Here is a 16,809-nt window from a genome sequence, read left to right as displayed (position 1 = left end):
AGGATGGACTTTGCTGTCGCGAAGATAGTGAACCCTGCTTTTCCCTCCCTTTCCTGATACTTCCGTTCACTATGGTTCCCATACAGGACATGCGATCGGCTAATCCGGGAAAATGTGGAACATACTGGTCAAAGGTCTACGGTATCATTATGCCCATGGCACTTTGAAGCGCCCTTTCCCCTTGATTAGATTGCACAATGCTCAGTCTTATAGAAATAGGTATGAATCAAGTATCGGTTGATGGAGGTATAAACAGAACTCAAGTCACGGACTCATGGATGAAACAGGACTTGTAAACGCGATACTAATCTAAATTGAGCTTGGCACACGATGAATGCACTCGTACTGTACCGTGGCCTTGGTACTGTATGTACTTCCAACGGTAAAACTGTTGCGGCGTAGGCGTAGTGAGTTGGGAGCTAGAACCTGTAGCGTTGAACTGATAATGGAATGGTCACAACGGCTTTCCGTATCGCCCTCTCGGCATTCTGGGGCAAGCAAATCCTTAAAAGCTCGTAGAAGCGTCGTATCAACTGGACGATGTTTCCGAATTGGGGTGCAGTACATGTCTCGCCAGCGTGACACGTTTGAAGATATACGAGTACCGAATCGGTCTTTCAGGCTGTTGTTCTTGTTCTTGGGTTCTTCGGCCGCAGGTCCCGGTACGGGGCTGTTTGAAGTCGAGACTTGATTAGTCCCAAATGGGATTAGCGGACGGACCCACCAGTGCAGAAGGGCCCCTTGCGCTTGCTATCTTGACTCGCTCGCCCGCCACGCCACGCCATTAACCAACGATTACCCATACCCATACCCATACCCATAGCACAATGAACGCCGGACAGGCTGTCTTCTCTTCAGCAGTCGCAGCAACAGCAGTAGCAGTAGCAGCAACGGCAACGGCAGCCTCGTCACCCTCGACCGCTTCGAAAGCCTCGCCATCCACATGAGCACGCTCACCATGAGCAACGACTCTACAAATCCCGTCTCCGACGAACAGGTGCTCGCCCTTGCGAAAGCTGCCATCTCCCAGTCTCGCGACGACATCAACCAGAGAGCCGTGGCTGACACGGGACCCCCGCGAGAACTGCAACAGCAGCAACCCGGTATAACGATCGATCTTGGTCATAACGGCATCACTCACCTCCCAGACGAGGTCATTGACGTTATCAGAGCTGAAATAGAAAGGTAGGCTCAACCTCGTTCTGCCGTGCTTATGACATCTGTGAAAAGTGGCATGGGCAACTTTACCTGCTCCGCCATTTGCTAAACTTCGCAGACTTGCCCTCTCCCACAACCTTCTATCGACACTTCCTCTACGCCTTATAGAATGCAAGCGCCTCCGGTATTTAAATGTGCGCTATAATGCCATGCGCGAGATCCCCGATGCCGTTCGTCCGACCCATTCCCGCAAAACCATTGACAGAGCGTTGTGAAGCTGATACAGATGCAGATTCTCGGATTGACATCGCTCGAGATTCTTGACGTCAGCAGAAACAAGATTACGGTCATACCCCCGCGGATCGCTAACCTGACTTCCCTGAAAGTTCTCGCTATCGCAAAGAACAAAATCGAAAAGCTCCCAGTCTGCCTCGGTGATATCAACAGCCTGCAGGTCCTCAAGCTTGATGGCAATCCACTAGTATTTCCTCCACCAGACGTCTGTACGATCAAGGATAATGCACCCTCCCCAGCCAACGAGAATGAGCGGGATGTGGTTATTGCAACCCAAGTGAAGAAATTCATGCGGCTTCATGCGACGAAGGAGAAACAGAGGGTTGAGATTGAGAAATTGCGGGTGGAATCATCCGGGGATGAGAGGTTGGTCACTCGGAAGCTTTCTTAGTTGATAGGCCGCAAACTAACACCTAAGCAGCTGGACCGAGAGTAATCCTGAGACCCCCCGCCCCTCGAGACGTATCAATGGAGGTAGATTTCCTGTCAAACCTAGTGTTGGGAGTGTTGAAGGCTTTAACGAAAATCGACCCGACTCTCCAAATCTCATGCCGCCTCCGATACCTACAAGGTCACACTACCGCATGCCATCGCAGCAGAGTAACGGTGGATTTTCTCGAAAACCTGAGCTTACCCCTCTTATATTGACGAACGGTACCAATGAGAGAAATCGAAGCCAGAGCGATGGCGCAGGCTCTGCAACCCATCGACAGAAGCGCATGGGTATCTATACGAATAAGAATTCGGAGTTGGGCTCTGTGGACGAACTGAAAAGAACAAGCCATTTTCGAGGTTTCAGCCAAGGTTTTGTGGTACCTGGTAGTAATATGGGCAATGGTATATCAGGTCCGGCCACTGCTATAGGGTATGGAGATATGGCAACGATGCGGTCTATGGCAAATCGTCCTCTGTCCGATGTCCATGAACACAGACGAGGCTCCAGGGCCCCTGACGTCGTCGTGGAAGCCGCCAAAAACTTCCTATACGCAATATCGCAAATGCACGACACCATCTCAGTCATGATGCGCTCCATAAAGAGAGCCGATCGTTCCAAGGAAGGGATACGACGAAGAGACGACTTCAACCGTCGGTTTTCTACAACTTATCTGCATGTGCGTGCTTTGAGCGAACTCTTGCAACGTTTCGACACTCTGGCCGAGGAAGATGAAGAGGATGCTCACAACATATCTCAACACGTATACGATTACACGCTGAAATGTCTCGACCTCTTCATGTCAGTCATGCTTTCGATCGCGGAATGTCGAAGTGATATCACGCAGCATGCAGAACCTCGATTCCTCCGTACGTTTCTCTTCCTCCAACAGAGCAGTTTGATCGAAATGAGGAATGCTTGCCAAATTCTTGGGGCACAGTTCAGGGAGATAGCAGTGATGCCCCGAAGACCCAATCGTAGTGATGCCATGGCCACAATCCGTGCTCGCCCACAGAAACCTCGAAAATACCAGGCTTCGCCGCCTCAGAGAGGTGGTCACTACAATATGCCGCCACCTGTAGTACTCCACAGTAACGATAGCAGCCGCACCAACACCTTGACAAGCATCACTGCAGCGACACCGCGGTCGGGCGAATCATTCTCTACTTTAGCCACCATCACGCGGACGAACACGCTGACTAGCAGCTTCGATGAAGCTGAAGAAGACGCACAATTCGAAAGAGTGTATAGCAAGCTCCGCAACGCATGTGATACCTGCCGAAACCACATACCTCAGATATCAAGGCTGTTGAAAGGCAACTTCGAGCTTTTGCGAAGAGAGCTAGATTCGGACGATCCCAAGATCAAGGTCCTTGCTGGTCTAATTGAGAAGAGTAATATGGTTCAGGAGGCAACGAGTCCGCTAGCACAGGCTCTTTCACAGATGCAGCTTAAGGACAGGTATACTAGGAGTCAGCCTGTTCTCTGGCAGCAGTGCATGAACTTCATCAAGGTTCGTTTCACAAGCGCATTTTGTTTCACAGCAACGGCAGCGACACTAACACTTAATAGGCATGGGGTGAACTTGCATCAGCCAGCACTGGGGACGGTCGCAATATGGGACTCTTGAGCCCTGAAGTAAAACAACTCATGAAGCCACTGCACAGGACAGTCAAAGAAGCCAGTCTTGCGATCAACGATTCGCCCTGGTCACATCTCACATCCAACAATACGGGACTGATGGGCCCACCATCTCTGTCGTCTTTCACCTCTCGCACTCAACCCCCCAAGTTCCTCAACAAAAATCTAATGGTAGCAAATGGCGGTTCTACTGTACCTAATCCGATCAACACGTCTATCACCTCTATCGCGTCGGCGTATTCCCAACATTACCCGACGCCCAGCCTCACAGCCAATTCCACATCTGGGGGCTTCGCTACTCCAGTTCCTGCAACGCCGTTGAGTGCAGCCCTAGGCGCCGCAGCGCAAGCTACAGTACCCAACACGCCAAATCATATGCCACCACCGCCTACTCATAACAGTACCATCAACGTATTCGAGAGGGCCGACAGATTATTGAGCCAGACGGCACGGCGGGCCTGACTAGCCGTCCAGCCGGATATGAGGGTGGACGATAGACTGCTGGCAGACATCCCATACATTCCCAGATGAAGTATGCATGGATGAACCCCGCGAAGATTCATTGATCGCTCCAGCATCTTGACACTTGACCAAAACCCTCTATCTCGTCAACCGACGTATCTGGCTACAGTATCATACACACTTCACAAAGCTTTTGCTCGAGTGCTTTTGATTTTTTTTTGTTTGTTATATCTTTGTCTCTAGCGATGGCGTTTCTGTGGTGGGGATATCGGACGCTTTCTTTTCCCCACAAGGCATATGCATAAAGAATGGTGTTGATTTTTTATCGTGATTTTTTTTAAGGGAAAGGGAAAATGAACAAACTGTCCCGTGGGGAGCGATGCCTGACTCCACAGTTGTCGTCTGGGTTTGTGGTGTCCAGATTTTACATAACAAGGATTTGCGTAATGGGAAAGAGTGAGGACGGGAAGCAACACAATGATCTCGCCTTTTCCCTTTGGATTTGGGCTCTGCAATGAGAGAAACAGGAACGAAGGTGGAAATTGAAGGGTTTCATACCATCTTGTATAGATAATAGCCATGGCACATGATCTTGTTTCCAGGCTTTAGAAAGCGTCTGGGGATTATCTAGAGTATGATCACGTCGCTAATATCTCGTAACTTGCGAGTAGTAAAACTGCTTTTTGTGACAAGCCAAATGCCCTTCCACAACCCTTGAACCTACAGAGGTGACCTGGCATATCCGGCCCTGATAGCATTGATCAGCAACGAATTAGAACTAATGTTCTGGGTGGATGGTATCTATCTAGCGGCGCTTTCAAAATATACGCATCTGAGTTTAGTTTGTTCATGCAAACCTATCCTCTTGAGCATTTTGATCCTTTGTAACGCACAGTGGCAATGTTTGTAATCGTGCAACCAATATATTGTAACCAATTGACGGCACAACCGCATTGCGTTTTTAGAAGTCTTTCAAACTTATGAAGGCTTACACAACATCATCATCATCGCTCTCTTCTTCATGGTCGTGAGCCATTCGAATAGTGTTCCCGACCAGGAAAAATGTTTAATTATTCTACATGTATGTAGCTACTATGGAACATTAAGCCAATAAGCTCAGTATCCTATCTTCATTTACCGATGACGAATCATTCTTGTAATATATCATGTTCAACGAAGCCGGTATGATTGGAGCAAAAAAGAGGAGGTTCTGGCATGTCAGTGATGGGGAGAAAGAAAATGTAAGAGAGAGACTTGCTTGTAGAAAAGGTGTATGCTTGATAAGTAGTGAAAACGATAAATATCACCTGTCTCGCTACCTTTCTTAACGATCTACTAATGCTCAAATGGTTCAAAACATTCCTTCGCTGTGCTGTACTTGACCGATGATCCATTGCGGCGATAATGCCCCCATATGTCTATCTTCTCAACGACAAATTTATACATGAATTGCGCGTAGGCCATATCCGCATCTAATAAAGTCTGTCGGAAATTGTTTGCTGCAGTTGGGGAATCATCCCATTGGATCGTCTCTGAAGTTTGGACACAGGTCAATAATTTCAGCAAAACCATCTTCTGGGTCGCACGATGCTCATATGTTACATAGTCACAATGTTCGAGGCATGTTTCTTTCATTGCACGAATATGCGCTAGTCAATGGATGGCGCCAACTTGGCTTACACCTGCCAACTGCAAGTGCCAACCAAAAACTCTTTCAAACTAGTGTGACCACTGTGTCATAAGCACCTAAGTGGGTAGTAATGAGTGGCTTAGCGTGCAATATTTTGATCACTGGAAGGCAGGAAGCCGACCGGTTTGGTATTCATTCCTCGTCTTCATTTTTGCATAACTACATAGGTCATCTTGTCCGAAAATTTTGTCAAAATCGAGATGAACATGCTCGCTCCCCTGGCGCAATGGTAGCGCGCCAGACTTCTAATATGAAGTATTGAGCTTTCTCAAAACCCGAACTTCGTTGTCCAGAGATCTGGAGGCTGCGGGTTCGAGCCCCGCGGGGAGTGCATTTCTTTTTGTCCTTTTTTTAGGCAAGTTTGTCGTCTAAGTTACTGAGTGAATTACATATATCTACATACATATGTTATGAATTAGACCGCGAAATGTATTACATTGTGGTAATTCTCTTTTTGGCTGCCTTCTAAAAGATGTAGTGTTTTGAAAAGAGTGACTCGACCCTGCAAACAACGGTCCGAATGTGTTGAACTTGTTGCTCTCAAGCTAGGTCCGCATTACTACTAATAGTAACATCCAATCCTTGCTTTATTTGAATTCATTTGATGAAACTAGATAGATATATAAGATATGGTTATTACACAACAATGTCATTAGGAAAGACTGAACTGTTGTTCTGATAACAACTGCTTCGTACACCCGGCCTTTTACAACTCCAGTAAATACTAACAAGTGCGTGGGTTGAGTGTAAACTTCCAGAAGTGGAGCATGCCTGGAGGTGTGAATGTGGGGTACTTCGGTATGTGATCCCCTTGTCACCACGCGACAGCCGTGACGCTGAGTGATGTGTTCCGCATATCTTGGAGGATGTGGGGGCGTTGCAATGATATAGCCGGGTTAAAATAGTCCTTGTGCGACCAACTGGTTTGTGGATTGCCCAAACCTTTATGTTCTCGCGTTATTTATTCTACACAATTGGCTGGGCTACTTACGAGAAACCACGACAGTGCTCGAATCGAATTTCCGAATGGCTGTTCGCTTACAGGAACAGGATTTGCGAGGGAAAATAGCTCTGGTAACGTGCGTCTCATCTGCCCATTAAAATTCCCCTGTTTGCGTCTCAACAGCCCATGTTTGAATGATTTGCCATTCCCTCCCATAATCAAGGCAAAACTGCTGGAAAGGTTCATAATTCATTATGCACTCTGGATGCAGCGATTGCGAAGACTTCACACAAATCAAAGAAAACGGGCCCACCTTCGTCGTAATAAGTCCCACAATTCTAGATACCATCTAGAACCTGCGTCCGAACCGAAGCCCATCTAGAGCCGCGAAACTTCCTCCAATAAAGATCCATAAGTCATATACCTCTTGGTGTCTTTGGCCATGAATCAAACATAAAAGACTTTCCGTTGAGCAGTCTTGCTCATCATGTGGCATGCGCTCAAATAAGGAGAGTTGTTACTGAATATGCTCGTTGGATGGGAGGAGGATTGTGCTTGATGTCACAGGCGAGATTGATCCTGCGAACGACAATTATGTCGTAACTTCCTACAAGCATTCCTGTATGCCCATTATGGTCGCCATTGGTCCTGATATTTTTGATGGAATTGTTCCTAGGCTAACAATGCGATATCCAGAGGAGCGACAAAAGGTATCGGTCGGGCGATTGTCCTTGATCTTGCGACACGGGGTGCATCAATCCTGGGTACCTATACGCATCCTTCGTCGAGCCGCCTCTTCGATACCCTAACCGAAGATATCTTCAACATTTATTCCTCCTCTTCAGAGTCGTGTGAATCCAGCCTCAAGCATCCCCAAATCGTTGGCATAGCTGCGGATATTACGTCCCCCAATAGTCCATTGGTCATCCTTGATGCGTTACGTCAACATTTCGATTCCAGAGTCGATATCGTAGTGTTCAATGCGGCGGTCATGGGGCTTGCGAAGATGGGCGAAGGTGGCTTGACGGAAGCCTTCATAGGGCAAGCGTTGAGCGGGAATATACAGTTTCCCATAATGTTGATGGAAGGTCTGGTGACGGGAAGTTATATAGGAAGAGACGGTCGGGTGGTCGCAATCAGTAGCGATGGCGTTAGGTCGAAGAGACCTCCGGGAGGGTGAGTAATGCATTAATTCTTCCGGCGCGATAAGATAATATGTGGGGGACAGGTGGAAACCTACAATCAAAGCCCGGAATATCTCGAAGACGATGCCACGCAGTGTTGATTGTCTTGCAAACTGCTATTGGTGGATTACAGACCTCTCTACTCGATAATAGAGCAAAAGGATTATCAATTCTTGGAGATTGGTCACGACCGCTTCTTCATAGGCGTCCAAGAGGTGGCTTCCGAGATACTAGCACGCAAGACGGTCCGAAGGAGTCAAATCATGGCAACGTGATGGTATCTTCAAGAAAAGTTTCCGTAGAAACGTCGCTGTAATGCCATACTCAGTTTCAGGCTAACGGGACGTTCTCAAATAGATCCGTCTATGGTGCCACCAAAGCCGCGCTAGAATGCATTATGAGGTGAGTTCGGTTCTAGGCAATCCTCCAACACAATATTGTAGACCTATCACGGAAATGTTAACGACTCATGCATATCAGGTCTTGGGCCGATGAACTGGGAACTCGCCCTGGTATGGAAGGAACAACATTCAATTCGGTCAGCGTGGGTTTCACGAAGACGGAAGCCTATCATCGAATACCGCCCGAAATCCGAGAAAAGATCACCAAAGCCGATGCAGCAGATGTGGCAGTGGGGAATCGAATTGGAGAAGTAGAGGACGTCGCAGATGTGGTAGGGCTTTTGGTCGGCGACAAGGCGAGGGTAAGTGTCATTTCCTTCGGACAGGTGGAGATATTTACGCGACATTTAGTGGATCAGTGGTAGCGTAGTTGATGCCTCCGGAGGACGGGTAAAGATCATGTAGCCTGAAAGAATAGGAACAATCTAATGCAGGAGAACCCATTGCCAGATTGATTTGATGATCCAAAATTCAGTACTGATAGCAGTGTTGTTAGAAGGGTACTTTCACTCACGGGTTGATAAAGCCGAAAGCAAGAATGATATAGAAAACGTAGCCCGAAGAACTCAACCGTGTGGGGAGATACTGGATTGACCCGATCTTTCTGTCTTACGTCTGTCTTCTCGAGTGAGGTAAGGACACATCATGATAGTCTTAAAGATAATTTGTTTGATGGTGGAATTTGGGGCGAAGAACTCTTTGGTTAGGATGAAAATGTGAACCCATACACTCTGTGCGCCCCCACGCACTCTCTCAAATTGTCGACACGCCACTACTTTATGTTCTATTGTAGGTGGATCAATATATCGGAGTCTAGAAGGTAGACCTACAACTTCAAGTTTTGTAGTACCTAAGGGCTTGAAGAGGCAGAGTCTCAAACCCGACTTTTGGATTTAGCGTAGGCAGAACGTTGAGAATGTGCTGTATGCTCACGACGGTACAGCTTCAGGGTACCGTGGTGATTATCCAAACAGTTCCTGACGATCTGCCGAGACATGCTGTCATACACGACTGGTGAATGCAGTGATCTGGCCGCCATTTGCATAGCAATTGTTCCTAGCGTTCTTCCAGAAGACCCGCAGGGTATTACCGCCGCCGAAGACCGAGATTGTAGCCTCGAATTCAGCCTTATAAATTGGACGATCATCAGTTCAAAAAATGACGCCATGCATCACGACAGGGTATTGATGTAAGGCATCGGTGGACTCTATTTCGAGTCTCAGTAGTAGTTGAAGTAGCACAGTCCATAGTTGTGGGGTGACGCTCTGGAAAACGAAAATCTTGAGATAGTCGTGCTTCTGCTGCTGTAGCCTATGCTGAATCTAACTCTTGCCCGAATACTACATTGTTTCTTGATCTGTCGATAAAGTCATGATCGAAGACTACCCCATACTAGTTTGGTCTGAAAACCAGTAGGCCCGAAGCTCGTGATACCGCATTCATCTATACCTCGTGGTTACTGCCGGCTAAATGTTATAGGCGGGTAAAGACAACTCATCGATTGCGATCGTGAGGTTGAAAAATGAACCGGTTAGCAAGGTAATATTCATTTCTCATGTGACTGGGTTTGAATTGTTGTTTTGAATTTTGGAGAGGGGTTCGCTGTTTCACTGTTTCAAACCAAGAAGACCTGCCGTGCACTGGGGTGAATAGGTTAACGTTATGTGGCTGGAACTGCATTTGGTCGAGGAAAGGGCGTCGAGGGCATTGATAAGAGAAACTCGACAAAGATCAAGACCATATCGAGTAGGAATATATCGACAGTGTCACGGAAAAGGGTTCGGCAGCCACCAGAGAGGTAATCCGTATGTGTGCATGCACTAATTACAAGTGCCTGACTTGCAGTAAGCCTCATGTAACTAGGTTCCGTTCCGGATAAGGTGACCACTCTAGAGTCTAGGATAGACGGGATTCGTCTTTTCGGAAAGGGAGGTGGGTGTACATGAGGGGTGGCAATCTTCCACCCGGTGTGGTCTCGAATCGAGGTTTATGAATTGTATGTGTGTGTATCTACTATTTGCATCCGTAATGAGGATTATGATGCGTAGTCGACTGGTCACCGTCGGATGGAGACATTGGAGAGATGATGATATGGGACGGTGAATGGTACGGTATTATGTACGTGCAGGCGACGAGAGAATGGGATCCCACCAATCGTCGACGTCCGATTCGATCTTGTTTCACGATCAGTTCCCCAGATACGTTGGTAATAGACGGAGTGCGAACGGATACGGCGAGGTACGGGAAGTGTCTGAGAAGGAGATGGAATTTATGCTTGGCTCTTGGGGCAGTGGATGTAGTGGATGTCGAGGATGTGGGTTGTGATGGGGTAAGGGGAACGGGGTGGGACGGGGGTGCGGACGGCGGCGAATGAAAGGCCGAGGATGATTGGTGCGAAATTAACGCCGTTAGCGACCCCATAAGAAAGCTAACGGATAAATTCGAATCCCAGCATTCGGCGCAGAGCCCTGGATGTCTTGCCCCCAATTCACTACCAATTCAACTGCCCGACCATGCTTCCACTCAGTACTAGACCCTTTCCCGAACGGCATATTCACAGTCCAGCCATACGACGCTGCTGAAAAGCTCTGTCAAATTCGTGCGGACCTTGCGGAATCTCGAGTCTTCCGTATGGACATGGTATGGTGCTACTTCGCTATCAGTCCAGTCCTCAAGCCGGCGTCGATCAATCCCTCCGACTGGTTTATATCTCAACTATACTGCATTCCTGCTACCTGAATCCGCTGGCCGCGCGTGAAACTCCTCATATATCGCCCCACCGCCTCCAACCTGCGCACATCTCGGCGGAGATGGTAGAGACGGCCCTCGAAGCCTGCCAGCCGAATACCTCCCGCCGCATCTTCGTAGAAATCCAGTGCCGCATCAACGGCTTCAACGTCTACGGCTAACAATTCAGTCTTGCGCATTCAACCCTACCCGCTCTCGACTGAGACCTCACTCAAGATGGCCACCATGATTGAGGCAGGGAGCCTCTCCACCACCACCACTACCCGCCTGAAGGATACCGCCGTCGTCGAAGTATTGGAGGTGCCAAGCGGAGCTAAACCTGCGCTGCTACTTATACATAACGAAGGCGAGGGGGATATTGTCAGCGCTTTTGCGGATGTCCTGGGACAGAAATGGGAATCGGCTTCAACGATACTTGAGGTACAGGATGGACCTAGCGAGACCGTTTATGGAATGCCGTCCAGTGCGGTCGGGCCCCAACTGGACTCGTGGGATCGCTCGAGATTGGTAATTAACACACACTGCGTAGATGGGGGACACACACTCGACGAGACTCTGACTGAACGCTGTAACTACGAATACCTTTACACAAAGTCGCCTTTCGTCCGGCGAGACGTCGCGCGCTTCCTCTCTTTTATACTCGGACAAATTGGACATCATCGTGACTTGGCGAAGAAGGCGCGCACCACTCTTATCTCGACAACCTTTCCAGATGTACACGCAGCATTACCGAATCTGGACATCCTTTCAGTCGGTGCCGATGCGATTGAGATCCGGGTTGACTTGTTGCGTGAGCCCTTGCCGGGCGGAGGGTTCAGCAACGTTCCAAGTTTGAAATATGTGGGAGAGCAAGTCATGACGCTGCGACAACGTACAGAGCTGCCCATCATCTTCACGACAAGGTGTGTCAACGAGAACGGCCGATTTCCTATGGACGATCCCTCGCTCTTTCTGAAGTATCTGTCGCGTGCGATTCAATGGGGGTGCGAATACATAGACGTAGAGCTGTGGTTGCCGGAGGAGATCCGGCGCGAATTGGCAGAGAAGAAGGGAACCAGCAAGATCATCTCGGCATTCCACGACTTTTCAGGGAATTTCAAGTGGACGGCGCCGCGGACGCAGGAGCTTTTCGAGCGAGGAGCCCAGTATGGCGACGTGGTCAAGATATACGTGCTGGTCAATTCGATGCAGGACAACTACGAGCTTGAGTACTTCCGGTCGACCATCCAAACAAAGTACCCGCACCCGCCCTTCTCAGGACTCAACATGGGTCCCACTGGTCAACTCTCCCGGACTCTGAACAGGATATTCACCCCCATCACCCACCCACTGCTACCTATGATTGCAGCGCCGGGACAATTAAGCGCAGCCGAGATTAATACAGCACTTCACAGCATGGGTCAGATGCCCAAACTAGACATATACGGCATCGGAAGTTTCCGGTCGACGTCGCAGGCCATGTTCTTCGAGAAGTGCTTCAACGAGCTGGGGCTGCCACATCAGTTCCTTTTCGCAGAGAGGGCGCCAAAGGCATCGGTAGATCACATACTGCGACGGCCAAACTTTGGAGGCGCATACATCAACCCGCCACTGTCAGCAGCCAACAGCCGCATCCCTACGCTGTCGAACGCAGCCCGGGCGATCGGACAGGTAGACACGGTGCTGGTGCCTCAAGAAGGGGGGAATGGCACCTTTGTAGGGGACAATGCGACGTGGAAGGGGATTCGGGCAACGCTGACCCGAGATTTTGTGCCGTCCGCATACAGTGGACAGGCCGCCTTGCTACTAGCGAATGCAGAAGCGGACGCAGCCGCATCCATATTCGCGCTCAAGAGCCTGGGCATCGGACCGGTGTACACGATAGGATTCAAAGCCCATGGGTCGCTCGCCGCAGAGGTGGTACCCGTACGGTCTGTGGAGGACGTGAAGAGGTTGGAGCAGCCGTTCGTCATTATATCGGCACTACCAGCAGAGAAGTCATTGCTGGTGGTGCCTCTACTGAAGCACTACCGTGTCGACGGTCGGAATGGAAATGGATTCGCAAGCCCAGGGGGGAGGGGCGTGGTTGACAAAGGCAAGTCGGCAGGGAAAGTATTTGTCGACTTGGCGAGCGGTCCTCGCAAGGCGGACCCGCTTTCAATTGCTACGTCCGCGGGCTGGACCGCGTATGGGATCGGGGATGTGTCTGCATGGACGACGGTGGAGACGATACGCCTGCTTGTTGGGCAGAACGTGTGTTACGATTTCGTGTGTCTGGCTTCGGGTCGAGGACTCTATTAGAGACGCACACACACACAGAGAGAGACACGAAGTGAAATTTTAAAGCGCACCAATACCTCTTTCCTTCCCTTCCTTCTTCTCTCTACGGATATCAGTGTACATACATACATGCATAGGAATTATATTGCTCTGTCGAAGGGTGTTCCATGAAAGGCGAATACGTGACATGTTGTGATACTCTCTGAAGCAATGGTGGGCATTATCACAATTTGCGCCCCCCCCTCTTCTTTCCCCCCTTCCCTTCCTCGGAGTAAATTATGGATCGGGGAAGGAGGGAGGAAGGGTAGGGAGAGAACCCAGAGGAGAGGTGGGTGCCAATCAATCAGTCCACTTCCCACTCCCAAACACGCCAGCGAGGGACACAAGACGGCATGTAATGGTGGTGATGATGAGCGGTGACGATCAGGGATTACGGGTCACGCAAAAGAAGAGATGTAATCATGTCCGGGTTTGGAAACAGAAGAGAGAGAGGGAGTGCACGAGTCATAAGCGAGTGAGCAAGCGAGTTGGACCTTTACAAATAATGTACTTGTACGAAGTAGGTGTGCAACGGGCGCAGAGTGACGTCTGGGTTCTGACTTCTATCTGCACCTCATGGATTGTGTAGATAGACAATTATTGCTTCGTTAACTAGATACGGTGTGGAGTTGGATATTTGTGGTACACTCCGCATACGGAGTATGAACGCGTACAGAGGGTTGGCAGTGTCGGGCTGGCCACCTACTAGCTTCATGTATCTTCTGAAGTAGCTCTTTAAAAGTGCACTGTAGCCAGTCAACAGTCTTAGATCTCGCGAATCTCCTGTTGTGGGCATAGAATACAAATACTACCAGCCGGCCAGCCTGACGTGCCAACCCTCTGTACCAGGTGCAGAACCTAGGACGATTAAACCTGGGAGATGAAACCTGGGAAGCGCTGAGTTGATATTGTAGGTACAGTAGATGTAAGCGCCCGACGTTTAGCCATGTGTGTATGGCGTAGATATGGTGTATAGTGCATGGTGAGCAGTGATGGTGGTGGTACAAGTACTGTGCTGTGAGTGTTCAGGAATGGAAGTGTGAGGTGTGCAACTGTACGTGCAGGAGGTGGAACGAAAGGTCATTGACCATTGGCTCGTTTGGCAGGTTTTGCGGCCTTACCCCAGATTCCACGGGAACGTCTAGAAGGAAGACCCTACATACGAGAGATTAGGTAGATAATTTCATTGGGATGAGAAGGGATTGTGGAATTGTGGATGTTCATGGGTTGGCCGTTGACTCGATGGGATTGAATGGCTTTGGATGAATGGGCCCCTCCTCTCCCCGTGCTTCGCCCTTCAACCACCACAGCGACCACACCCTTCCACTGCCTCCCGACGCCATTCCACTCCCAGCCAGGAGCCTGGAAACCCCGTAATCTATTCGGTTCCGATGTGCAAATTGCCCAGGTACCTACATATTGGTACAAGTCCGGAGGAGAAAGAGAAGATTGGAGAGCAGGGCAGGACGCACGCACGGAGCTCAGGACAGAACGGATGACGGTTTGCGTGCGTGTGGAAATGTGCATGCAAGTGGGTGCGTGGGCAAAGCGTGGTCATGGCATGGAAAATGTGTTCCACAGCGCCATCATATCGTACCTTGTATCGTACCACGCAATCCACTACTACTTATTACATGCCTACCTACTAACTAACAGCTACAGGACTGGCCGATACCGAGGTGGGAGAAGTCTTTAAGGACACAAAGCACAAGCCTTCAGTATAGATAGGATTACTGTTACACTACGCTGCTATGACACTCGCGAGAGTGGAGACGACGGCAACTTGTAACTTGGTGCTCGGGAATGAAAAGGAGATTTTTTTTAATTGTCTTCTTCCCTGAAATCTGGACGGGGGTTGGGACGAGATCACGACCCACCACCGGAGCAGAGGGTTGTCAGCAGTTTGTGCTCGAAGCTAGTGTGTGGATAGACTGCCAGAGATGGGATGGCCGGAGTGGAAAGAGTTGGCACAATGGTTTGATGGTTTGATGGCTTGATGGCGGCTCGATGCCTCTGTAGATCATCACGGACTGTGCCATCGCCAGTACACCGCACCACATGTCATGCAAAGCCCGTGTCGGGTGTCTAGAAGAATCTTTGGATGGGACGAACGAACGAAGGAACCAGTGAACCGACCAACCACAGGACAGGACGAAAGGACGAAAGGACGACTATTCTTGTACGGTTGTCACTATCGTTTGATCCATTTTCCATTTCCCCCATGCCAGACCCCTTGTATTTGTACATATTGTACGGAGTACAGAGTAGGTATGGGCATGGACTGCATGGTTCATCAAGCCCCCTGTTACAATGCTACAGATGGCCCGAGGCTTAACCTACTTGGACCTACAAGAAATAACACTGGCCTACCTTTGAGCCTGGATAGACTGGGGAGATAGGGACATGTCTTCGAGATCACGGCCGGCCGCCAGTAGTCAGTCCTAGTCAGCGGTTCGACTAAATCGTTCCTAAGCCCAATTACCCTTAACCCTGATCATCTCTCTCTTACAAGTACTTGTACTAACTCACTTGACTCTCCGTATCTATCTAGGTAAGGAGGCCTGATAGGTTACTAGTTAGGTAGGTAGGTGGTTTGTGCTTTAGATATCTAGAGGTAGGGAAGAAAGAGGCTCGGGATTGACGATACAAGATTCGCTACAGGTAACCGCCTACCAATCCTAGTCCCATCTTTCCGGCCGGCTGTCTATTCATATTTGAGTCTTGTAGGTAAACATGCATAGTAACTGCACTACTAATTACTGTGTACATAGCTACTCCGTACAGTAACTAAGGTACCTATACAAGTGACAACAAGTACCAGTACCTTAGGCAGTTGACTACTGTACAGTGCATATAGACTTTCCCTACACTAATTAATTGCTACGAAGTACTCCCATTGACGATTGACCTAACTGTTTCTACCCCGACTCCCCTCAATATCTCATCCCCCTCCATCTCCATCTCCATGTCCATCTCCATGTCCATCTCCGCATCCCCAGCAAACCTTGACGCCCGCCGCCCATGATCGACCAGAATCAACGGAACGGTCAACTTCCATTCCCACCCCCATCTCGTCTCATCCACCCCATCCCATCCCATCTTATGCGCACACCAATCCGCAATCCTTCCAACTGCCACTAAACCACCACTACTGCTAGTTCACGATCGTCACGCGCCCTTCCCATCTTTTTACTCGCATACGGCATACCCTCCTGCATCCTCCACACTCGCATGTTTTTCTTTGCGCCTCACCCCTCGTCACTCGCAGCCGCGCTACTGAGTCGTGTTCTGTCGGAGCTCGAGCTCCCGCACCGCACCGCACGAACCCACCCAACGATCTATTGTTTTGTATTGTATTATTCTTGGACTCCGTATCGAACTGTCACAGACTCCATCCCTCTTCCTTGTCGTTGTCATTGTCGTTGTTTTGCAACTGGCAACTGAATGATGTGATGTAGAAAACCAAAAGGTGGTGGCGGACTCTATCATAGTCGGCAGTAATCAACATAAGCCACGATATATGCTTGCAATACGGAAGACCTAGAACGTTACACGAC

At 49.3% G+C, this 16,809-nt stretch overlaps 5 protein-coding genes and 1 non-coding gene across 6 annotated transcripts; all 6 read left to right on the top strand.

The window, feature by feature from the left end:
• Positions 1 to 161: 161 nt before the first annotated feature.
• Positions 162 to 723, top strand: BU24DRAFT_246642 (uncharacterized protein). Its single transcript, XM_033522328.1, has one exon. It carries the CDS (start codon positions 335 to 337, stop codon positions 689 to 691), a length of 357 nt encoding a protein of 118 aa, XP_033382114.1. The 5' UTR covers positions 162 to 334; the 3' UTR covers positions 692 to 723.
• A 235-nt stretch (positions 724 to 958) lies between these two features.
• Positions 959 to 3,988, top strand: BU24DRAFT_350289 (uncharacterized protein; the record flags this gene model as incomplete). The annotated part of the gene is made up of 5 exons (XM_033523638.1): positions 959 to 1,185; positions 1,277 to 1,388; positions 1,451 to 1,818; positions 1,874 to 3,398; positions 3,458 to 3,988. 5 exons carry the CDS (start codon positions 959 to 961, stop codon positions 3,986 to 3,988), a joined length of 2,763 nt encoding a protein of 920 aa, XP_033382113.1.
• Positions 3,989 to 5,890: 1,902 nt separating this feature from the next.
• On the top strand, positions 5,891 to 6,009 carry BU24DRAFT_t62. Its single transcript has one exon. It is a non-coding gene; the product is annotated as a tRNA-Arg (tRNA).
• A 620-nt stretch (positions 6,010 to 6,629) lies between these two features.
• On the top strand, positions 6,630 to 8,643 carry BU24DRAFT_442719 (short-chain dehydrogenase). The gene is made up of 5 exons (XM_033530543.1): positions 6,630 to 6,757; positions 7,318 to 7,797; positions 8,163 to 8,207; positions 8,286 to 8,508; positions 8,558 to 8,643. The coding sequence occupies exons 1-5, from the start codon at positions 6,705 to 6,707 to the stop codon at positions 8,609 to 8,611; spliced, it is 855 nt and encodes a 284-aa protein (XP_033382112.1). The 5' UTR covers positions 6,630 to 6,704; the 3' UTR covers positions 8,612 to 8,643.
• Positions 8,644 to 10,676: 2,033 nt separating this feature from the next.
• BU24DRAFT_424782 (aldolase) lies at positions 10,677 to 13,396 on the top strand. Its single transcript, XM_033528592.1, has one exon. It carries the CDS (start codon positions 11,171 to 11,173, stop codon positions 13,232 to 13,234), a length of 2,064 nt encoding a protein of 687 aa, XP_033382111.1. The 5' UTR covers positions 10,677 to 11,170; the 3' UTR covers positions 13,235 to 13,396.
• Positions 13,397 to 14,276: 880 nt separating this feature from the next.
• On the top strand, positions 14,277 to 15,132 carry BU24DRAFT_246520 (uncharacterized protein). The gene has a single exon (XM_033522327.1). The coding sequence runs from the start codon at positions 14,505 to 14,507 to the stop codon at positions 14,946 to 14,948; it is 444 nt and encodes a 147-aa protein (XP_033382110.1). The 5' UTR covers positions 14,277 to 14,504; the 3' UTR covers positions 14,949 to 15,132.
• The last annotated feature ends 1,677 nt before the right edge of the window (positions 15,133 to 16,809 follow it).

Source organism: Aaosphaeria arxii (genome assembly GCF_010015735.1).
Source record: "Aaosphaeria arxii CBS 175.79 unplaced genomic scaffold BU24scaffold_6, whole genome shotgun sequence".
Taxonomy (NCBI): domain Eukaryota; kingdom Fungi; phylum Ascomycota; class Dothideomycetes; order Pleosporales; genus Aaosphaeria; species Aaosphaeria arxii.
The sequence above is the reverse complement of the archived record's forward strand: the minus strand, read 5'-3'. Positions and strand labels throughout refer to the sequence as shown.

Excerpts from the sequence above, each read along its gene's own strand:
- BU24DRAFT_442719 (XM_033530543.1), top strand. The coding sequence starts at position 6,705 with ATGGCTGTTCGCTTACAGGAACAGGATTTGCGAGGGAAAATAGCTCTG. Across the intron at positions 7,798-8,162 it reads TCGAAGAGACCTCCGGGAGG|ATCCGTCTATGGTGCCACCA; the intron begins GTGAGTAATGCA and ends GTTCTCAAATAG. Across the intron at positions 8,509-8,557 it reads TGGTCGGCGACAAGGCGAGG|TGGATCAGTGGTAGCGTAGT; the intron begins GTAAGTGTCATT and ends CGCGACATTTAG.
- BU24DRAFT_246520 (XM_033522327.1), top strand. The coding sequence starts at position 14,505 with ATGGCTTTGGATGAATGGGCCCCTCCTCTCCCCGTGCTTCGCCCTTCA.
- BU24DRAFT_246642 (XM_033522328.1), top strand. The coding sequence starts at position 335 with ATGCACTCGTACTGTACCGTGGCCTTGGTACTGTATGTACTTCCAACG.
- BU24DRAFT_424782 (XM_033528592.1), top strand. The coding sequence starts at position 11,171 with ATGGCCACCATGATTGAGGCAGGGAGCCTCTCCACCACCACCACTACC.